This window comes from Osmerus mordax, chromosome 7, assembly GCF_038355195.1.
Source record: "Osmerus mordax isolate fOsmMor3 chromosome 7, fOsmMor3.pri, whole genome shotgun sequence".
NCBI lineage: Eukaryota > Metazoa > Chordata > Actinopteri > Osmeriformes > Osmeridae > Osmerus > Osmerus mordax.
The window spans coordinates 11,622,577-11,646,314 of record NC_090056.1 but is presented as its reverse complement, the minus strand read 5'-3'; the positions used below and the strand labels follow the sequence as shown (position 1 = coordinate 11,646,314).

At 48.0% G+C, this 23,738-nt stretch overlaps 2 protein-coding genes across 2 annotated transcripts; both read left to right on the top strand.

Moving 5' to 3' along the window:
* Nucleotides 1-731: 731 nt before the first annotated feature.
* On the top strand, nt 732-17,056 carry baz2a (bromodomain adjacent to zinc finger domain, 2A). The gene is made up of 30 exons (XM_067239608.1): nt 732-835; nt 2,643-2,769; nt 2,967-3,863; nt 4,358-6,484; nt 6,721-6,975; nt 7,302-7,688; nt 7,814-7,874; nt 8,076-8,184; nt 8,291-8,392; nt 8,501-8,726; nt 8,875-8,936; nt 9,021-9,086; nt 9,178-9,576; nt 9,684-9,938; nt 10,045-10,259; nt 10,455-10,529; nt 10,692-10,863; nt 10,947-11,009; nt 11,105-11,249; nt 11,355-11,962; nt 12,079-12,361; nt 12,455-12,610; nt 12,794-12,954; nt 13,189-13,251; nt 13,415-13,698; nt 13,795-13,930; nt 14,022-14,168; nt 14,409-14,662; nt 14,808-14,951; nt 15,060-17,056. The coding sequence occupies exons 2-30, from the start codon at nt 2,643-2,645 to the stop codon at nt 15,217-15,219; spliced, it is 8,139 nt and encodes a 2,712-aa protein (XP_067095709.1). The 5' UTR covers nt 732-835; the 3' UTR covers nt 15,220-17,056.
* A 2,499-nt stretch (nt 17,057-19,555) lies between these two features.
* LOC136946371 (aquaporin-4) lies at nt 19,556-21,057 on the top strand. Its single transcript, XM_067240681.1, has 5 exons — nt 19,556-19,741; nt 19,902-20,063; nt 20,270-20,434; nt 20,576-20,656; nt 20,842-21,057. The coding sequence occupies exons 1-5, from the start codon at nt 19,577-19,579 to the stop codon at nt 21,055-21,057; spliced, it is 789 nt and encodes a 262-aa protein (XP_067096782.1). The 5' UTR covers nt 19,556-19,576.
* Nucleotides 21,058-23,738: the final 2,681 nt, after the last annotated feature.

Here is a 23,738-nt window from a genome sequence, read left to right as displayed (position 1 = left end):
TCAGTTTATAACTATCGATATTATTTGAACAGGGTTTTCTGTGCATTGAGTTATTTCTGTACATTCAACCTGATTACATTTCTCGACAAGGATTGATAGACTGTGAAATACATTTGACCAAGTTATAATCCAAAATTGTATTTCGACTTGGTTTATGCTCAACATTTTCAGGTGGTTACAGTAGCTTACGAGCTAATACATTGAATTGGGTAATCGTGAATTCAACTAATTATATTAATTGTATTAAGCAAAATGCTCTTACGTGAAATCGCTATAGATACTGAAATGTTTTCATCGCCTGCCACCTTAAAATATGATTTTACAAATTGTACACTGTTAATTATTTATGCGGGGCAAGGGAGCACTGGCGGTACTTTTATTTTGAAAATTATTGGCGCTGAAGAGCATCTGACCAGACTCTAGATACTTGCATGCTGTGTCTCGCTTTGACTTTAAATGTAACCAATACATTAGCTAGTAAGATAAACCCAAAACGTGTCCACATTTCTCTATAGTATACACACACCAACGTCGACTCTGAAACTTTCTGTATACAGTACAGTCCATTCACCAGTGTCCAGTTCGTATAATGACTTGGCGCTAGGACCCAGGGCTTAATATGTAACCTAAGCACTTCCTCTTTCGACTCGATTTCTTTCTATCTTCTGTGGTCATGGCTGCGCTCGAACACACCAGCCATGTTTGCTAATTCGAAACCCAGAGGTTAGCGATTACCTGTTTATTAATTACATCGTTTGGCCCATCTATCTACCATATACGTGTTCAGTCGAAGGCTCAAAAGCATCGGTACCTCCTGAAATCCACGGATTTCAAGGTTGGTGGATTTAATTTAATCTTGTCGGGGAAAGTTTGGACAGTATTTGTGAATGAGTAAAGATGCTGTGTCTGACTCGTCTCCAACGACGTTGGTTGGCTAGCTCTAGAGCTAGCTAGCAACTTGACACTAGCTACAGTAGCTATCTGCTAGGTTATTCTCACGAAAACAGTGTCGAGATAGTTTATAGGATAGCAGCTAACTGTTTGATGGGAACAAAGGAGTCACATCCCCATTGTCTTACATAGATAGGTGGTTTACTAGAACGTAAACAAAAACACAGCCAAATGGAGTAGTGTTTATTAGGCGAGCCTGGCTAGTAGATACTACTCTTAACTAACCCAGCTGAGCAAGCTAGCCCGATACTTGTCTTAGTCAGCCAATTCATGGATTTCAACGTAATTTATGCAGCATTGTCAATTGAAGCTATGTAGTTGTTTTGCATTTGTAGCCAACTCTGCGCATTTAACGAACATTACTCGCAATAAACATTTCAAGTTATTGTTTTATTGTTAGAAAATAACCTTGAATGTGAGCAAGCTAAAATATACCTAGCTAATCCAACACTTCAGCTCAGGCCTTGTTATTGCGTGCTGAAACCGGACAATTATTACAAGCACTTGTAGCTGGCAGCTTTGCTAGTTAGCTAGCTACCTGCTGAAAACGTTGGAAACATTAGCTGAAGTGGTTTGTTATTGGTGGAAAAGCTACCTAGATAACCATAGTAGTTAGCTAGCATTAACAACATAGGATGCTCTCGTGAGCGGCGCTGCTGTTGAATAGGCCGTGGTGTTGCAAATTACGTTAGGTGATGATGCGTCCTGCCCTTTCCCCATGAAAGTGAATTTACAAAAAACTGGCTCTTACCTATTTAGCTACTACAATGTATAAAATATGTTCAAAACAATCACATTTATACCTAATTCGCGTGATGTGCTAGCTATTTACACGTGCATTTTATAGCTAGCAAGCGACCTTCTACCATTTTATCCGTTTTTATTGGAAGTCGATGTTTAGGAAAGCGTTAGCCTAGCTGTACCTCACTTGCTAGTATATTCTATGTATTCTACCATACGTGATTAGCCAGTATTGGTATGTTGTGTTTCACTATTTACAGCAAGGCCATGGATAATGTAGGAGACAAATCTAGGAAAAGTCTTATTATAACGTTACTAGCTGACTGCCAGGCTACTGTGGGGTTCAATATTACCGTGTGGGTGGGTTTATGCGTACCGTGTCGTAGTAGTATTATACTAGCTAGGTAGCCAGCGCCATACAGACAGCGCATGGTTTAGTAACAACCTCGAGGTTTATTATTTTGTATCGCTGGAAATGCAAATGTCAGCTAGATTGTGCCCGTGTTTCAATGAATGCAATCATTAAACGAGCGTAAACATTTGGTTTGATGTCACCATCGTTTATGATTTGCCAACTTATTTACTAATACGAAATTTTCCGTTGTCAAGTGTCCCGCTGTGCCTCCTCACTAACAATCTCATTGTCCGTTGTGGCAAGACACGCTAGTTGTGCGGGCCTGGCCCATCAGGCTACGGACTACTGCTGTAACTGCGACATTTTGAGTTGTGGAATGGATTACAATGTTTATGAAGCTTCTGCTGTGGTGTTGTTGTTGTTAAGACATTTAGATAACACCACACAAAATTGTCAAATTAACACATGTATTGCGTTCGTATGTTTTTATTTATTAATTAATATTTGTTCTATCATATGGAATTGTGTCAAAACAGCTGAACCTCTGTGATGTAAATCCAGACACATTTTTTTCCCGATGCACTGTATTTGCTAGATGGAGGCAAATAACCATTTCAACTATGGCAGCCACTCTGTATCGTCAAACTCAGGACTGAAACTCTCCTCAGGGGATTCTCCCTACACTAACGGGTCCTCCATGAGCTTCCCTCAGCAAGGGAAAAGTAAGTGTGGACAAAATCCTTTCAAAATCTCTTACACATACTATGTTCTCTTGGATCTAATTGTATGAGCAGTTGTAACATCATGTTTTCACTTTCCTTTTACACTAAATGCAACCTCTCGGACAACTTGTGCCCAGTTGAAACTTGTCTATTCATTGACATCGTTCTAATCTCCTCTGTGTTGTTGTCTCCTATAGATATAAACGGTGAAATGAATGTGAATGGTGTCACTACTGTAATTGGGTCCAGTGTGCCTGGCTCCCACCCACCAACGGCTCCTTACCCTCATATGAGCAACCATCACCATCAGGGCAGCATGGGCTATGACTATGGACTGTGGGCAGGACAGCCACAGTACAGCCCAACCATGAGCTCTCCATCTGGGCATGGAATCCATCAGAAGCAGCCTCCTCCTGGAGTGATGCAACAACAGACCCAGCACCACTTCCAAGGTCATGGACAGTACCAACTAAATGGTGGCATGGGAGGGTCCCGTCAGCCCCCTGTGGCGGCCCCGCCTAATGTGACTCTGTCGGGGAATCAGTACTGGAACAGAGGTAACCCAGGGCAACAGCAGATGGGGTATAACTCTCATGGTGTGTATGGGGCCTACCAGAGTCAGGTGCACCCTGGGATTGCACCCTCACAGCACCACCAGCAGCAGTCCCTACAGTCTCCCCCTCACCAACAGACACAGCAGCACCTTCACCCTCACCATCACCCTCACCATCATCACCAGCAGCACCAGCAGCAACCTCAGCATTATGGCATGGTGCCCAATGGGATGCCCTACTACCAGCATCAGCCGCAGCACCCACCCCTGCCTGCTCCCCAACCCCAGGCCCCACCCCCGTCGCAACCCCAGACGCAATCTCAAATGATGCCGCCAACCTCCCAGAATTTCACTCCCCCACGTGGCAGCCCCCAGCACCACAATTTGGGGAGAGGGGGCAACGGCAGCCCTCTCCCTATGGGGGTATCCTCTGTACCAATGATGTCACCCTCAGCAGTTCCGGATGGTGGGTCACCCCAGAGCCAGACCAGTGAGAGGAGTCCTCATGGCACCAATGTGGGGATGCCTCCTGTCATGCAAGGTGACTATTTTACACCTGACTTGACAAAACCCTGTGTAACTTCACATTCTACAATTTCACAGAGAATACATATGAGTGTCTGTGTCACCCACAGTGTAATTTGCATGTTGGATACTTCTTTCACTGTTACAACCTGTTATTTTTCACTTCTTAGTTGTTTTCATATACAGTTACGAAGAATATTTTTTTTGTGGTTCTGCTTTCTTTTTTTGTTGCTGCACATAATAGCCTATGTATGTGTTTAGCCTTACTCTGTCCATTACTGATGTTTAATTTTTATTTATTTAGATGCTTTTATACATTTCTTTTTAGACATTTTAAACCCAAATAATCCCATTATTGAAAAACCAACTAGAGTGGTGTTTTACTGGATGTATTGATGTAGCAAATCCTCATAGACGTTTTTAAAGAGCCCCATCTGTTTTGATGTACTCATTAAAGTTATCTCAAGTTGTCTGACGGCTTTATGATTGTGTTGTGTTCCTTTTCCTCAGGGAGGATAAGTGAGTATAAAGAATCAGATAAAAGCTACAATGGGATGGAGAGGTCATCTGTATCCCAGCGCCTGCCCAAATGTGACAGTTACCCCTCCCAGCCCCCTGGACCCCTGACTGGGCCCACCAGTGACTACTGCCAGCCAGTGACCCAGCGCCTTGAAGTGGCGTCCTCATCCCGGGATCCGGTCATGACCGCACCTCCCCACTCAATGTCGTCGCCTCCCTCGGCCGTGTCGGCTCCGCCTCCTGTGCTTGTTACATCGTCTGTGGCAACAACACCTCCAAGGGTGTCAGCTTCTGGTCCTCCTCAGCCTTCACCAGGACCCCCAGTGGTTTTATCCCCTGTGGCTGTATCTACTCCTCCACGGAACTCAACACCTCCCGTGGTATCCTCTGCTCTCTCTCCATCTGCGCCACACAGGCTGTCCTCCCCTCCGTTGGTGGTCCAAGGCCTTAGGCGTTCCCCTGTATCTGGGTCTCAGATGTCCCCTACTGGATCCACTCATCCATCAGTAGTGTCTCCCCCCTCTTCAGTGTGTGCATCCCCTACTAAATCTTCTGCACCTCCACCCTTGATGGAAAAAGCCAGTCGACCTTCAACAATATCTACACCCCATTCTCTCACAGCCCTTTCATCAGTGACCTCAATGTATTTACCATCTGCAGTGGTCTCTAGTTTTACCACGACATCGGTTCCCCCCCTCTCCGTTTCTGCACCGATCTCTGCTCTTCAGCAGATGGTCCAGGGATCCAGACCTCCTCCTCTGACGCCATGCCCTCCAGCTGTCACTGGATCTTCGAGAGAGAGGCTGGGACCTCCATCAGTATGTGGGCCTCTGTCATCAGTGACGGCAACAAGTTGTGGACCTCCTTCAACAGGTTCTGCACCTCCCTCATCAGTGTCTGCCCCTCACATGTCCGGACCTTTAACTCCCTTAGCAGTGTCCATGTCTCCTTTATCTGTCAGAGCACCTTTTGACTCAGTGCCCACACCTCCTCAGGCTCTCTCTCCTCCATTAGTCTCTTCGCCAAACGCCGCACTAACCTCATCTCCTAAGGCGGTGTCCTTCCCTCCTTCAACAGCCTATGGGCCTAGAACCATGCCTGTATCTGGACCTCCTCCTCTCACATCTCCTGCCAGGGTCTCTCCTGTCTCCAGGCCTCCTGCCTTGATGTCTGCTCTTCCTCCAGCAGTGACAGCTCCTCTTCAGGCCCATATTTCTGCTTCCTCTGCGCCCCCCACACCCCAACAATGCCCCAAAATGTCTCTCCTTGAGACAGAGCGTCATGGCATCAGGAATAAGGGTGGTTTTTCTATTGGACCTATTGGAGGACCAGGGGAAAGAATGGCTCAAGACGAGCCTGATAGGGATATGGTTATGATGTCATCAAAGATTGATGCTACTGAGGCTCAGAGTAAGACTCACTCAAGTAAGTATTTTCCCATGACTCCCCAGCAGTCAAAGAGCTCTCCCAGAAGCACAGGATATGTTGACAGAAACCCCCCCACAGTCTTTACAGAGACGGATACAGATCTGAAACAAAGCTTGGATGACACCTGTGAGACTGGGAAGTCGGTGGATGAGTCCTTCCTGGCGGTGTCCACATGTCTCAATAGCACCACAATGGAAGACACCAGTTTTACTGAGAAGGAATCAACTTTTTACTCGTCACTGGATGACACCTCGAGACTTGATGACCCCCCTGGCATGAATGACACCTCTGGTTTGGATGACGACTCATGTATGGATTACTCTCGATTTGACGATTCTTCTAGATTAGATGACGATGACTCTTCTCGCTTGGACGACACCTCTTGCATGGACAGTGTCTCTCAAATGGATGATACTTCTTGTACGGAGAATAGGTCACAAATATGTGACACCACAATGTATAGCAGTTTTTCCATGGTTGACTCCAGAGATGGTGTTCTGGATGATACCCAGGCGGACAGCTCTCGGGCTGAGGAGACCATGGACAGCTGCCTGAGCACCAAGGAGTCAATGCTGGAGTCCACTGTAAACAACACCTCCCAGATTGAAGACCCCCAGATTGAGTCATCGCAGAATGAGGCCTCCCTGTCAAGCTCCTTCAGCCCGTTCAAGCCTGCACCAGGCCGCAGAGGTCAGACTCTTGGTTATGGTCTATGTACAAGCTGTAGCAGTGTTATTTTGCTTTTTTGTCTTAATAATTTTGCTGTAGATGAACATGCATATCCTTTCTTGATCATGTGGCGTGGCGAGGGTGATACCTATCATTAAGTCTTTACACACAGAGAGAAGCGTATTATCAGATTTTTTTGGTGGCCATTACTGTTACCACACACGATGACCCCTCTGTTAACATTTTGGTCTCTTTAGAAATAGATGAGGAGCCAGAGGGTAGGGACATACCAGACTCTGCTGAAACCATCAATGGAAATGGCATTGCCGATGCTGCAACTGTGGCTCCCTCATCCATGGTCAAGAAGGAGGCTCTTGTAGCGCTCCTTGTGGAGAGCCCCGTTGTTCCCCTACTTCTGCCAACACCTGCTGATGCTCCGCCTCCCACTGGGAGAAAGACAAAAACTCCTGGAAAACCCCGGAAGCCCAGAGCTCCATCCTCCTCTACTCCAAGTAAAACAGACTTTTTTTGTCTTTTTGATGCTTTGATAACATTTAAGATTAAGATGAAAGATTCATGCGTAGTCAGGTGGCTGAGCGGTTAGGGAAGCGGTCTAGTAATCAGAAGGTTGCCAGTTCGATTCCCGGCCGTGTCAAATGACGTTGTGTCCTTGGGCAAGGCATGTCACCCTACTTGCCTCGGGGAGAATGTCCCTGTACTTACTGTAAGTCGCTCTGGATAAGAGCGTCTGCTAAATGACTAAATATAATATAAATATAATATATATGCGTATTTGCTAAACAAGGTTTCCTAGTCTAATAATTTTGTCTCTGTCTAGTTCCTAAGGTTCCTGGGCAAGTCCAGAGAAAGCCCAAAACGAAATCTCCCAAGGTGGATAAGGTCGAGAAAGGGAAGAAGAAGCTTGAGAAAGAAGGGTTAGCTGAGAAGGAGAAAGGAACTGGTCGAAAACGAAAGAAGAGCATTAAAGCAGAAGTTACAGAGCCACCAGGAGGCATCACAGGCGAGGTGGTTGATGGGTCATTTCCTGGTCAAGAGCCAATCAAAACAATTGTTGCGGCCAGTGGTGAAACCCTACCCATTGTCAAACCCAAGAAGGTCAAAAAGGCCAAGAAGCTGGAGCCAAAACCAGCCAAAATACAGAAAATGGAGACGGACACTAAAACTAATGAAGAGGACAATGATGGAGATGATAGTTCCACTGCAGGTTATTATGGCATTGCATAAATCAGCAATAACAGTTTAAAAGTAACAGTTCAATATACGGTGTTGCTTGGGGTATACTGAGCATATTAGTGTTAACGCCATCTTTATGTGTACCCACTGACACAGGTGACACTCCCAGGAGGAGGATAGCTACAGAGGAACAGGTCCACTTCCCTTTGCTCCATGGGTAATGAAACATCTGATTTATACAGTCTCTCTCTGGTCCAGGTCCCCTTAATTAGTTAGTTTCAATGCCAAAAACATTTAATGTGTTCAAAGTGCACAAGGTTAGTTTCTACCAATAAATCCAAGCCCATTATGTTCCTGGCCAGCTGTAATGACACATGCTGTGCCTGTAGTTTCTAACGGACTCCCCACTGATCTCTAGTTGGAGGAGGGAGATCCGGGTGAAGAAGACTGAGGACAGGCTGAAGGGGGAGACCTGGTACTACAGTCCCTGTGGAAGGAGGATGAAGCAGTTTCCTGAAGTCATTAAGGTAAAACAAAAAAGGTTTGACTCACCGTGAAGGCCATTATTATTGAATGAAATTAACTTCCTTACATGAAATCAACATACCTTGAAAGCATTTGGTCTTTCCTCAGTACCTGAACAGGCATCAAGACAGCCTGGTCACAAGGGAACACTTCAGCTTCAGCCCTCGCATGCCCGTAGGAGACTTCTACGAGGAGAAAGACACGCCAGAGGTGTGGGACCGTGTGTTGCTCACTTTGTAGTTGCCTTCAATAAAGCGGCCTGCTTAAAAAGTCCTTATTCACTCTTAATATGTATGGTCTATGCTGCTGTTTTTCCAGGGAGTGCAGTGGGTTCTGTTGGCTAATGAGGAGGTGCCTTCCATGATCATGGCCATCACTGGTCGCCGCGGGCGGCCTCCAAATCCTGACAAGGAGAAGCCGAGATCTCGAGTTCGACGCACCAAGGTTGGACAGGTGCGACGTCCAGGCAGGCCCCCCAAGCCCAAGATGGTAGACCTGCTCAGCAAGGTAGACGCCCGGATGCTAAAGAAACTGGAGGCAAAGGGTGAGTGGAACTACACTGGACTGGGATGAGCTAACATAGATAAAACCTTGCTGGAGTCATGTAGTAATTGCAGCAGATTTCAGTGCTCTTTACTGGGCATTTTCCTTTCGCTGTGTGTTAATAAAAGTTGTGTGTTATGACTTTCTAGAAGCACTTACTGATGAGGACAAAGAAAAGCTTGTAAAAATCAAGAAGAAATTGAAGAGAAAGGTATGATATTAGCATCAAGAACTGATGTATTCTGTGACATTTGTAGTGTTTCCAGATTTTTTGAAGGTTCTGTTCTCTGTCTAGGCAAGGATGAAAAGGAACGAAGATGCAAAGAACAAGAAAATAAAACAAGAGAAGAAGAAAGCCAAAGTAAGAAGACAACCATTTGAAACGGTTGCCCGAGCTCTAACCTGTCTTTACTACCTAATTCTCACCGTCTTTGCTGTCTGCTCATTCGCAGCTTGACAAAGAGAAAGAGACCAAGGAGCCAGAGGGAAATGCAGAGCTTGTAGATCAGGAGACCCCCCAGGCCCCTCAGCCGACCCCACAGCCTGCTCCAGATCCCAAGAAGCCCGGTCGCAAGAAGAGGGTGAAGGCTGAGGTGCCTGTGCCGGTGCCCGAGACTGACCAGGAGAGGCTGGCCCAGGGGAAGAGGGTGCTCGGGGCTCGGAGCAAGGCCAAAGCCCTGGCTAAGGCCCAGGCAGAGGCAGAGGCTGCAGCCCAGGCTGCCCTGACAGCAAAGAGGCAGGCTGAGAGGAGGGCGCAGGCCCAGAGACGGCTGGAGGAGAGGAAGAGGCAGCAGATGATCCTGGACGAGCTTAAGAAGCCCGTTGAGGACATGTGTCTGACGGACCACCAGGTCAGTGAACTCAGGACCCACCATGGTCTTATCAGATGATCCCTAAAGTGAGTTCCCAGTAGTCTCTGCATGCCAGAGGAGGACCTTTTAACTTTTGTTATCTCCAGCCCCTTCCAGAGCTGTCTCGGATTCCTGGATTGGTTCTCTCTGGCCCAGCCTTCTCCCACTGTCTGACGGTGGTGGAATTCCTGCACAGCTACGGGAAGGTCCTGGGTCTAAACATCCCCAGTGATGTTCCTAGCCTCAGCACTCTGCAGGAGGGCCTTCTCGGACTGGGGGATAGCCAAGGGGAGGTCCAGGACCTTCTGCTGAAGCTGGTGGAAGCAGCACTCCACGACCCAGGCCTACCGCCTTTCTACCAGGTCAGTTAAGGACTTTAAGGGGGTTTATTTAGTTGTTGCATGTATATCATATATATCAATGGATTGTATAATGGTTTCTGTTGACTCCCTCTGTCTTCTTCTTCAGTCTGTGAAGATCCTGGGTGAGAAGCTTGTTGACCTGGAGCTGACTCGTAGCACAGTGTCAGAGGGGGCTCGGGTCTTCCTTGAAGCACACGGGTTTGACACTGAAGTGTGCACCAGTTTGCGCACCAAAACCTTCCACACCCTATCTCCAGACACCAAGGCTGCCATCTTGGGCTTCCTGGTGGAAGAGCTGAATGGCAGCAACATTGTTATAAGGTGAGAAGTAAGTCTCGAATGAGACCATTTATTTAGTGCAACTTGCAACACTCTGTATTAGCATTTTATTTTGTGTACTTGTCTCGTGTTTTTCATTTGTGTCAGTATCTGAGATTCAACCTGAAGATCTGTACTAATGTAACCACAGCATAAAATGCAAACGATTGCCCTTAAGATTTTTTTTCCCCATTGCAGTGAGATTGACAACACACTGGAAAACATGGCTACCTACAGGAAAAACAAGTGGATCATCGAAGGGAAGCTGCGAAAGTAAGACATCCCCCTGAATGTCTTGTGTGTGTGTGTGTGTGTGTGTGTTTGAGGGTGAAAGATCACATTGACAGTAGACAGTCGTCAGTGTGTGTGAAGAAGTATTTGAGACCCGTCCGTGTCCACTGTCTGATGTGTGTGTGTGTGTGTGTGTTCCCCCAGGCTGAAGGCGGCGCTAGCACGGCGGACAGGCCGCTCTGAGGAGGAGCTGTGTCTGGAGGAGCGGAGGCGTAGCGCCCGGGTGGCCGAGGAGGAGAACCTCAGTCTGGAAGAGGGGAGTCCTCTGGAGCGAGGCAGCCGCCGCGCACGCAAGGAGGAGCCCAAACTCAGCGACGTATGTGACTATCCATATCTTGATCCTCACAAGCGGTGTGCTAATGTCGACAGGGTACCATAACTGCACATCTTTCCCCACAGAGTGACAGCCCCTCCAACGCCACCATTCCAGAGCTGGAGAGACAGATCGATAAGCTAACCAAGGTAAAACCAAACCCAGTGAAAACACAAACTCTCCGGTCGTTGTTCGATGTAATGAAGTTCACATATAAACTCGTACACGTGTTTATGACCCACAGCGGCAGGTGTTTTTCCGCAAGAAGCTGCTCCAGTCATCCCACTCTCTTCGTGCTGTTTCTCTGGGCCAGGACCGCTTCAGGCGCAGGTACTGGGCCCTGCCCCACCTGGGGGGGGTCCTGGTCGAGGGTCCGGAGGAAATCCTGGGTAAGGATGACATTTTTCTGTCTTGTGGTTTGGTTTTTCTGTTATGTGCTTCACCTACAGTGCCACTATGCCATGTGACCTCATTCCTCCTCTTTTCTATGACAGTTTCAGAAGACATCCTGGTGGCAGATGTGCCCATCACTTTGGTGAAGAAGGAACCCAAGGTGGAGGAGAAGCCCACTCCCATCACTCCTCCATCCTCCTCCCCTCCCCCTCCTGCTCAGTCCAAGACCACCTCCCCGGAGGAGGACCCCCTCCCCGGCACAGCCTCCCTCATGAGCAGCCCAAGGGGCCGTGGGCGCCCCCGCAAAATCAAGCCAGAGGTGGAGCTGCACCTCCGAACTGCCAAGATCCGTCGCCGTCGCCGTAGCAGCAAGTCTGGAGGTGAGGAGGGGCCGGCCGTAACCAAGGACACCAACGGAACACATGACCTCACACAGGCTGCCTTCCAAAACTGGCTCGGCCAATCGCAGGGGGCGGTGACCAACGGAACAAGCCCCACGACAGGGGAGCCTGTGGAAGGACGCCAAGCAGAAGACAGCGTGAAAGAGATGGCCCAGAAACAGGGACAGTGGTTTAACCTGCTGCCCAAAGAGCCATGTGACCCCAACTCTCTGACCGAACCCCAGACGCCAACCTCCACCAGCATCCCCCCCAAAGGCCCCCCTCAGCTGCCCAGCCACCTGCCTGCCCTGGCTGCTCCTCTCCTGCAGGTGAGGTCCACCCCATCACACGTCTATGCAACTCCATCAAGGAGCTTAATGGAAGGACAGGTTCTATCTTTATTTGATTTATAACTGTTGTAATCGAGCTTTGTCCTTCTTTCCAGTCTGGCCCACAGCTGACAGGGCTGAACCCAGACGCCCCCCCCAACCCTCAGTTGGACACCATTCCTCCCCTCCAGGGGAATACCACTCCACCCCTTACTGCCACCCCAGCTCCTGCCCGACCGATCCGCAGGAGGAGAAGGGGCAGCAGCCCCGCCAGGAGGGGGGGGGCTCGAGGAGCCAGAGGGGGTGCAGCCAAGCGCCGCGGCCGGCCACCCTCCACCCTCTTCCAGGAGATTGAACAGCAGTATTTCACCCAGCTTGTGGTCAAGCCCATCCCTGCATGTAAGCTGATGCATCCGAGCCCAGGTGTCTGGATGTCATCTTTGGGTGTGTTAGCAGTGTTTAATGTGTGTGGTTGTGCTTGTGTGTAATCAGCGATGGTGCGTGGCTGGTGGTGGATCAGGGACACAGAGGAGCTGGCTCTCACCCTGCGGGCCATGCACCCCCGGGGCATCAGGGAGAAGGTGCTCCACAAACACCTGGCCAAGCACATGGACTACCTGACCGACATGTGCACGCGCACAGTCAACGGTGAGGCCAGACGCCAAACCAACCATTTGTACCACAGCCATGACTTGCATAGGAAACAGTTAGTCGTGATTACAGCTCCTTCACCTTTTAGTCCATAGTTTGCTCCTCTACTTGCTCTTGGTTTCCTCCTCATCTCCTGTGCTTCATGTGAGCTCCTGTCTCTGTTTGCGCTCCTGTCCTCAGACCCTGTCTTCCAGGTGAAGGTGGAGGAGGGGGACGCTCTGCTGGAGGCCTTGCAGCAGCCGTGGCAGGTGCAGGAACGTTCTCTGGAGACGGACATCAGTGCCCTCCGTTGGGTGGAGGACCTGGAGCAGAGGGTCATCACTGCAGACCTACACCTCAAAGTAAGATGGCGGGGGGCGGCCTGCTTCATCACAGTCGTGTTCACAGGAGATCTGTCTTTCAGTTTGTCTGGATGTTGGATGAGCGGTGGTGGTGGCGGTCAGGAAATCGGCCTTAAGTGATCTGATGCTGTTGTACCTCATAATGTCCAGAGGGGGGCGTAGGTGTTTTGTGTTGAGGCTGTGGCCGACATGGAACGGCTGACCACATCTAACATTCTTGTGTTGGTTTAAAAGGTGGCTCCTCAGAGTGGCACAGATGGAAACACTGAGACACCAGCACCAGTAGCAGGATTCCAGGTATTATCAGAACCCCCCCAACCCCCTCTGGGTGGGCACGGTCCATTTTTCATTTGTGCTCAAGCTGCTCTGGTTACTTCCTCTTAGATTGTTTTAATTCATAAACATTTGTAAAAATTCTCCCCACGACACCTAATGTCCTATGTTCTTCCTGCCTCTTCAGCCCTACACGGCCCCGGAGCCTGACTCCACCCGTGACGACCTTCATTACTACGAGCACGACACTGATCCTCGCGACGATTGGATAGTGCGGACCAAGAAGGAGTGGTCAGACCTTCCACGCATCGCCACCCATCCTCTGGACCTGGCCGTGCTGCGGCTGGCCAACCTGGAGAGGAACATCGACAGACGCTACCTGAAGGAGCCCCTCTGGAACCTGGCCGAGGTGGTGCGCCTTGCCCCCCTCACGCCCTCCCCCGGAGAGGAGTCACACATGGATGTCATGAGGTAATGGAGGATTTCAGGGGGAATTATTGCGGCTCTTCATTCTAATACAATATGAAAGTGTTACTGAGCCCCTCTCTCTTCTCCTGCCCCTTTCAGTCTGGAAAGTGAGATCACCCCTAGACTCAGGACGTGGAGGCAGGCCCTGGACCGCTGCCGCAGCGCCCCCCAGATGTGCCTGTGTCTATTACAGCTGGAGAAGGCCATCGCCTGGGAGAGATCTGTGGTCAAAGTGGTAAGACCCACACTATGAATACATCCTTTTTTGTCTGCTCTACGCATGGTCCATATGAGCTCGTGGTTGAGCGCTCATGTTGTGTCTCCAGACGTGCCTGCTGTGCCGGAAGGGAGACAACGACGAGTACCTGCTGCTGTGTGACGGCTGTGACCGTGGCTGCCACATGTACTGCCTCAGACCCAAGGTCACCCAGGTCCCAGAGGGAGACTGGTTCTGTCCCACTTGCAGCTCCAAGGTCAGTCCTCACACACACATCAGCCCCTGGAGGACTGGTGTGGAATTGGCATGACAGTCTTTCATTTAGACTTTTTTTGAATGCTCGGTCTCCTGAGGGTGAAAGCCAAATGCTATTTATTTATTTTTCTCTCTCTCCCCTTAGTTCTTCACTCACAAAGCCACTTTGTCTGCTTCTATACAATCAGACCTAATGGCTCCCAAGTTGTTCTCCTTAACCTCCATGGTCTGTGATTTGCAGGAGGACGATGAGTCGCAGCAGACCCAGCGCTCCTCCAAACACAGGACCCGGGTGAAGAAGAGGAGGTACGAGGACGGCAGCTCCGATGAAGAGACGGCGCCCAGGCGCGGTGCCGGCATGACCACGCGGCACAAGGACGGCCCCCCTGCCTCCTCCTCATCCTCCCGTTACTCAGGAGACGGAGGCAGCGGATACTCCCCCGCCAAACGCCGTCGCATGACGACCCGTAACCAGCCCGACCTCACCTACTGCGAGTGAGTCTCCCCACACATTACTGATATTAGGAAGGGTGCAAACAAACACACGTTTGCTCACGCGAGCTGCAGTCGTTTCAAGAAGATGGGGGACCCTAAGTGGTCAGTTATCTTGGTTTGAATGCATCACTGCTGTTGCCTCTAGGATCATCCTGATGGAAATGGAAGCTCACGCAGACGCCTGGCCCTTCCTGGAGCCTGTCAACCCACGCCTGGTGCCTGGCTACCGGCGCATCATCAAGACCCCCATGGACTTCCTCACCATGAGGGAGCGGCTGCTGCAGGGAGGGTACGTGTCCGGAGGCTCTGAACTCGGCCGCTCCATCATCGTCGCAGGAGCTTCCCAAGAGGCACTGTGCTTTTGTTGTTGACCTTTGGACCTTTCTCCCGTTCCCAGGTACTGCAGCTGCGAGGAGTTTGCGGCGGACGCCCAGCTGGTGTTTAACAACTGTGAGCTCTTCAACGAGGACACCTCAGAGGTGGGCATGGCCGGACACTCCATGAGGCGCTTCTTTGAAAACCGCTGGGCGGAGTTCTATGAGAATAAGGACAAATGAAGCCTGGAACACTGACTCGGGGGCGGGGCCACCAAGCCCCTCCCCTCAGCTGACGAGGATGCTCTCTGATGCTACCAAGACTGTTTGGAGACTCCTCCAGCCCACTGTATACATATATGTACAGATATATATGTAGATAGTTGGTTATATGTCTCTGTTTTCTTTCTCAGCGTCACCTTTTTAAAACCCAGCCATTGTTGGGTTGAGCCTCTACCTACCTGTCCCATTTGAAGGATGGTGTTTCTGAGCCCCTCACTACACCTGAACTATCCTCACCTTTCACAGACCAACTCCCGTCTCATGCTAAGGCCAGGTGCTTAGAGTTCGGGTGGTAGAGAGAGTGAGGCCCAGAGCTGATCTGAACAGAGTTCTGTCATGGCAAAGTTCAGGGGTCAAATGGCCGCATACGTGATCTGCTCTAAGCACCTCCACCACAAATGGATCAAAACTCCTTCCTTCAGGCCTACAGCCTCTCTTACCTGTTCAATGGAGATGTAACGTAGTGTGGTCTTCTGCCTAGAAGCAATTTTCTCTATATTTTTATTATATATATTATATATATACACACATATATATATATATATAAAGATGACAATAGCTGGGATTATTTAATAGCAATAGCTTGTAGTGAATGTGTACAGACTACATAGTAGAGATGTCAAGAAGATTTATGAAAAGGCCAGTAAAACAAATGGAAACGTTTTCTTAAGTATTTAGAATCTCCTGCATTGTGTAATCTCATTAGCTCACCACGCTCCCTCACACTCCCTCACGCTCCCTCACGCTCCCTCACACTCACATGCACTCCAACACCTCTCCTGCTGCTTTGCACAGGACACTGGTTACTGAAACTGGAGGATTAGATGTTTGCTTATTTCTGTCTTGTTTTTGTGTAGTCCTGGTACCCTCTCATAATCACAAACAGATCTGCTAGTTTAGTAGCTGGACTATTGAAATGAAGTTTGTCCCTGACTGAAATGTCTCTACTGCCATTTTAACCACAGTTTACCGTTGGCTTTGTGTCATATCGTCATTGCTTTTACTGTAACATTCAAATAGATTATACTGCAAATGTTGTCTCCAAAACTTACATTGGAAATTGAATAACTTACTTCAGACAATTGTATTTTAGTGGCTTTTAAAGTTCTCTAAATTCACAGAAAAGTCTTGAATTCCATCAAATTCCATGAACTACTGTGTTAGGTGGAGTAACAGTATATGTCCATTTAAATAGGTTTTTCCTTGAAGGTGTAATTTGCAATTAGCCAATAGTAAGCAGGCAGTCATAGGTATAGAAGATAGTACTATTTCTCGTGTTACAGATAAAGCACTCTTCCTTGTTGTAGACACCGGCTGGTAAAAGAACCCTGACATTGTACATATGTGTGAATTATTGCTTATTTCACATTCCTTTTTTAATCCAATGTTCTCTGACTGGAGGTTAGCCACTGTCTGCCAGGGCTGGCACAGTAAATGATGGGAAGGGCATGAAGGCGGCAGGCGACAATTTTTCCACCCTCTGGCTTTTATTTAAGCGTAGTTTCTTACACTGAACTTAAAATCGGTTGATAGGAAGTTTTATGTTCCTTGCTACACTAAAGGGACAGATGTTTTTTCTAAATAAACAAAAAAAAACATGAAAATAAAACCAAATGTGGTGTTAAGTGAATTTTTAATAATGTACAGTTTTTGTGACTTTAAATTTGTTCCTTTCTATATTTTTAGGACCAATATATCATTTTTAAGAGGAGGTATTACAAGACCATGTTGTATCAAGGTGATGTAACACGTGTGCATCTGTAGAATGTACTGTGAGTTGAATAAAAACCACATCTAGTTGAGAAAGTACCCTCTTGTCAATGTGTCAACCATTCTTTTTAGTAAGTGTAACCACACAGCTTTCCTTGATTCTACATGTTTTATTTCTTGTTACTTGGGCTGGGAAAGCTTAATGTAAGGGCATAATCTGGCCCAGAATGAGCAAGTCTGGTGATGAGTCAATGTCCAACAGTGAGGAATGTGTGAAGGTTTTATGAAGCTGCTGCAATACTGTGTGGAAGTAGCTAGCTAGCTACCCTGGAGCACCATGCTGGCTCCTGTCTGTAGCACATGCTGCAGGGAAGGTCCTGTCACCTCCATCTGGGCCTGCAGCTCTTCAGGGGGGGGGGCAGGGGGGGGCCCAGGGAGGAAGCTACGGTTCTGGGGTCAGGGCTGTTAATGAAGGCTATAACTAAGGTTTCACCGCTTAAATGTCGGAAACCCTTTAAGACTGGATTCCATGAAAGACCTAAATTTTTTTATGGAAAGATGAAAATGTGTGTACATGGTTTGAAACAGAATAATAAAGGGGGAATGCTATACTGTCAAATAATAGTATGTTCCAACAGACCTTCTCCCCTGTGCTTGCTTGCTTTCTGTCTGTTGTGCTCATATCGCTGAGCTGGCACTTTGAGAGGAGTTGTAGTGGTGATGTGTGTGTCAGGATGATTGGAGATGTGTCAGTGTCAGCACTTTGGGCGTAGGGGGCAGAAAACTCACCACGCCAGCAGGTTCCACTATGACCCCCACCCATCCTGCCCCACTCTCTCACACAGGGGGGCTTAGCTCCACAAAAGGATGGATAAGAGCGCCCGTGGAGGGGGGTAATCCATGCCATAATGGGGCATGCTAACATTAACCCTAACCAGTTTTTTCTGAACCGGTTGTGCCTGAGTGAGGGCCCCTGATCCCTGAACTGACATGTCAACTCTTGTCACCCAAACACCTCCATCCTCCTCCTGGACCTCCACCAGCTACCTTTCTTTCTGCTACCTGCTTCCAACCTTTAATTGATCATAGGACATAATCATGTTTTAATATATATAAATATGAGCAAAAACGGTGATCAAGAGTTTTTTTTCTCCAGTTGTTACTTGGTTATGTATAGCAAATGTGTAGAGCAAACAAATGTTGCATATTAGGCATACAAATATGAATTTGTCACCAATTGATCAATAATTCAATTCAGTAAAATATAGTGAATTCCTTCCGTGTTTCTGTGGGGAGTCTCTTCACAGCACCATGTTTGTTTCACATCAAAGAGGATGCAAAAAGCATGCACCTCGCAGCATCACAATAGGCACCATGGCAACAGCATCACGAAAGAGACTGTCTCCATGGCGATCTGAATGGTACCTCTTAAGTTCTGTGGATGAAGAGGGAACAGGGAGGATGGGAGGAGAGAATGAGATTTTATCGTGAAAATAGATGTTTAGATGTGCAATTATTGAAGATGAGTTCTGGATTAGGACCTTTCATGTAGTTGTTTTTCATCCCAATGCTTTGCTCTTTAAATATTTTTAAGGATCATGAACCGTGTCTTTGACAAGGATCATTTACTGTATTATAGTCCTATAAGTACTCAATCACCTTTCACAATTTACTCTCCCACCTCTATTTATACAATGGATTACATATGTTAATTTACAAGCAAAATCCTTCTATCCCAGTCTGTATGAGTGGTAATGCCCTATCCATGGGGATCATAGGGCTCCACACTGAGTTCCAGGCCTCTCCGGGTGTCATTGATATGAAAATCAGCTGTAAGAGCTGTGCTGTGTGCCAGGTGTTCAGGACACTGAGCCGAGTCTTACAGGAGGAAGCTGCAACTGGGGAGCAGACTGGAGCCTCACTGTGGAAGGGACAGTGGTGACCAAAGCCTTCTCCACCATCCATCCACCTCAGTCCTCAGTGCTGGCCAGGTAGCAGTAAAACTGGACCATTTTAATTGAGTCAGTGTAACTTAAGTGGAGGAGAGGAAAAGATGTAGAAGAAGAGGGAGGGGTTGCTCTCTTGTTTGGCGGGAGGACCACTCAGTCGCCCCTCCAGGAGAGTGAATGAGCTCAGTCACAGAGTGAACATCCTCAGACCGTAAGGCCTCTTCCTCGCAAACTGACGGACAAAAAAACAAGAAAACCCACTCTCGGTTTCCTCAAAATGACACTGCGTGAGGTGAGTTCGAAACTACCTTCTTTTTGTAATATCAAGTGTGATGGATTTAACACTTGAGTCTGATTTTTGCCTAAATTACCAGCCTTACAGGAGAAAATACTGGAATTTCTGGAATTATTATAAATACATTCGGTTTTTGAGTCCATTTCATAGACTTTTGCCAGTCATCAAAAAAATACAACCATGACTGTAAAAGCTGTTAGTATGGATATTTATCTCTGACCTTACAATGTTACCACTGGATTTCATATCACTGTATTTCATATAAATGACATATAAATGGTCAGTTGTGTTTGGCTTGATCAATAAAAATGTTAACCTCTCCCTTGTCAAACATTAGTTGCGCAGTCGTCAGTTTTGGCGAGCCATGCTTGCGGAGCTGCTGGGCTCCCTGGTGTTTGTGAGTGCCGTGTTGGGCTCCTCGGTGCCCGGCTCTGGAGAGGCCCCACCAGGCCCCCTCTACCCAGCCCTGGCTGCTGGCATGGTGGCTGTTGCCTTGGGTCACTGCTTTGGAGAGATCAGTGGGGCGCAGGTGAAGTGTTAGAGATGTTAACCTAGTGCATGGGGACATCCTTGTGTGTGTGTCTGTGCAACCTAGAGGTTGACCGTGGCAATTGAATTCGGTGAGTAGGAGCATTTATATGTCAATGGATGTGTTGACAGTGAGTGCTTGTGTATGTGTCTGGGCCTAGGTAAATCCTGCGGTGACCTTGTCCCTGCTGGCTACACGGAAGCTAGACCTGCTCAGGGCACTGGTCTACGTCGGGGCCCAATGTCTGGGGGCCTCGCTAGGGGCTGGAGCCCTCTACCTCGCCCTGCCACTAAAATCCACTGCAGAATGCTTTGTCAGCAAGGTCAGTATGTGTGTGTGTGTGGGGGGGGGAGTGAAAAAGACAGCAAAAGGAGACAGAATCAAATAACTAATTCTGCTGCTAGTACAACTACCGTAATTTGTAGACATTTTCAGATTACGATTCTTATTTCTCTGCCTCCACCCACCACATCGTATTATTCCCTTCTCCTTTTCTCTCTCCCTCTGTCCTTCCCCCCTCTCTCTCAGGTACCTATGGAGTTGAACGCTGCCCAGGCTCTGGGGATGGAGGTCCTGTCGACGTTCCAGCTGGTCTTCACAGTGTTCTCTGTGGAGGATCAGAGAAGGCGGGAGAACATGGAGCCAGGGAACCTGGCCATTGGGTTCTCTGTCAGTGCTGGGGTCCTCATGGCGGTCAGGAAGCTGTTCAGCCTGACTGATTGCTTAGTTACCAAATCCCCTTGAGCACCAGTTAATAGAAGACCTGTAGACCTCATCACAACCGCAATGAGACCTCTCACCATTGATAACGTGTGTGTTTTGGGATGTTTGCAGGGTCGGTTCTCCGGTGGCAGTATGAACCCAGCCCGCTCCCTGGGCCCAGCCATCATCACAGGCTTCTGGGAGAACCACTGGGTAAGACCTGCACGTGTCCCAGTCCAACTGTCCCTGTGATCTGAACACCACAACATAGCTCAGGGCACTCCTCTCTCTTCTACTGAGACTCGGTCTCCACAGTGACTTTCTGCTGTCTTTCACTGTCTCCTCCTTTCTGTCTGTCCCTCAAACCCCCCGACCGCCCCCACCTCCATCCCTCCCAGGTGTACTGGATCGGGCCAGTGCTTGGGGCAGTTCTGGCTGCGTGGTCCCATGAGTTCTTCTTTGCGCCCGGTGCATCACGCCAGAAGCTGGTGGCATGTCTGACCTGTAAGGACATCGAGATGGTGGAGACGGCCAGCGTGTCACGCTCCTCCCTGTCCACCGTCACACAGACCGCCATGAGAGCCAAGCAGACCAACAAGCAGGAGCACAACTGAGCACACTCACACACACACACACACCCACACACACTCTCTCACACACACAAACACCCCCCCCACACACACACACACACCCACACACACACACACACACACCTACACACACACACACATGCAGCAATTTACCAATTGGATTTTAATAAAAGGGATACACCATAGATGTTCAGAAACAGGATAGACTGACCCTAGCCCTAAGCTTATTATTTGAGTAGCAAACACAATGTATGACCATACATGTTGATCTATTTTTGCACAGCCTCAGCCATTTGTATGTCTAGTTGTCTGTGTATATTTTATACCTCTAACCACTATACAAAAAAGACCTGTATGTTTGTTGCAGCTGCTGTCTCCACCTGTGAAGGCTTTGAAATGCTAACAGGACGACACTCCTGAACTGAATTGTTTCTTTCCTTGCCCATCCGTAACCCACACAAACCTTTCTGTCACAAGGATCAATGAAAGCTGTCATTAGGCCTTGCAACACAGCTTTGAAATGAGCAATTAACGTTTGTTTGTGTGTGTGTGTGACTGTGTTTTGAATGTGAAAGACAAAATGCAGGTACACATTTAGATGGCAAAATATATTTTACCTCTCATCTCATTTGTGCATGTTTGAAAAATGTCAAATTCACAATATTTTGAAAAAGTATTGATCTACGTGAAACACAAATATGGTATTGGATATTTTATGTATTGTATTTTGTATACTTGTATCTTATCTCATATGTTTTTAGAATAAATATTTGCAACATTAGATCCATTCTTTTTCATATGTGCACACACACTTGAAAACACAGATCTTCAAATGTGTCTGCAAAGTGTCAGACACATGCCCATCCCCCAAAATTCACACCCTCTCTCCTTCACGTCTCTCTCTCTCTCTCTATCTCTCTCTCTCTCTCTCTCTCTCTCTGTCTGTCTCCCCCCCTCACACACACACACACAATACAAATGATCTGCCCCTGTATCGCCAGCATTTTGTATTGTGTTTGTTTCTAACATTTAGAATAGATACTTAAAAAGGTGAACTCAGCGTTCTCTATTCAGGGCCCACTCTGCCCAGTGATGGCTCTCATCTGGTCAAAGCAGTGCAGCTCAATAGCCCCACACCCCCACCCCCACCCCTGCCCCAGCCCCTGCCCCAGCATCACAAGCCATTCCTGTCTCTCCCCTTCTACAGAAAAGAGAATTTCCAGCGTTTTAGGTGGATGAGAGCCCCATTACCCTGGGCCGTCCCACCAGACACATTCCCCTCACGACCAACACACCAACACTCACACCCATCCACAACACTCACACCCATCCACAACACACACACACATCCACAGACCCATCGACCCGACCATCCACACACACACAACAAAAATGTATGGTTAATCAATTATGTGCAGAGCAGACTAGGAGCTCCTGGAAAGCCCAGAAAAGCATCTCCATGCAGGTCCATCATTATGCACCGATGACCACAGACCTTCCATCATGCTGTTTCTCTGATTGTTCCACATGATTTTTTATATAGTGTTCCAGACCTTCTCCATGCTCTACAATTTTTTAATTGGGAAATAACTCCAACATCAATCTTCTTATACTAATCTTGCGTCTGAGTTCACTGTCAGGTTTCTTAACCTTAGAGGGGGCACTTGAAGATCCATAACCACCACAAACTGTCGCTAAGGACTAACTGATATATAATATTGCTCCTATGTTGATCACTGCCTTTATTGTGCACATCTTTCAATAGCCATGATCAGCCGTCACTGCAGAGTGAGGGCTGCATAACCCCTGCTCAAAGAACAGCTCACATTCAGACCACAGCAATATATGACATGTGAGATATATCACATTTATTCCCCACAAAAGATCTATGATGCACAACTTGTGTTGCCTTATCATTTGAAAATCATGAAGTGTTGCCCTGTTCACATGTTGCACACATGCTTGTTACTGAGACAATGGTTCCACAAGGTCAGGCGTTTCAGTGTATGGGTCATTTCAACTCTGTTGACTCTGTGCTCATCCGTTCGGGCCCCCAACGGATCCCTGTATTATCAGTGTAAAAGTGTGTGTGTGAGTTTGCGAGTTAATGTGTGTGTGTTCCATCAGCACTTGTTTCCATGGTTCAAATGATTATGATTATCAACAAATTACATATAGCCCTGGGTCAACAGGAGCCATATGAGAATGTATTTGCCTGGCTGAACAAATGCACTTCAACCTGATTCCCCCTTTCTAATGTATGACATGGATGTTTTTGTGGTTCCTCACCCTCATCTACCTCTCCCTAAAATCTCTCTTAACACCCCCTTCTTTTGCTCAAGTTGCAGCCTACACTCTTTCACTCAGAGTTTGTTGTGAGGGGGGGACAAAGGGGTTCAGTTTGTTTAATTTGGGACGTCCTGTGTTGCCGCCCCCGCCCCCTGTCCTGCGGGGGGGATCGTGGCGTCATCGGGGGCTTCCTGGGGTGTGTTATAAAGCCCCCAGTGGGCCCTCTCCCCTCCGTCAGAGAGGCTAAAACGTCCACAGGACACTCCGTCTATCCCTGTCTTTACTCTAGAACCACCCATCTGGCATCGATGCACACCTCTTGATCTCTCCACACGCTTACACACACACACCTATGTCTCTACGACAGGTCGACAGGGGAGGCAAGCACGCACAGCTGAGTTGACTTTACCGACCCA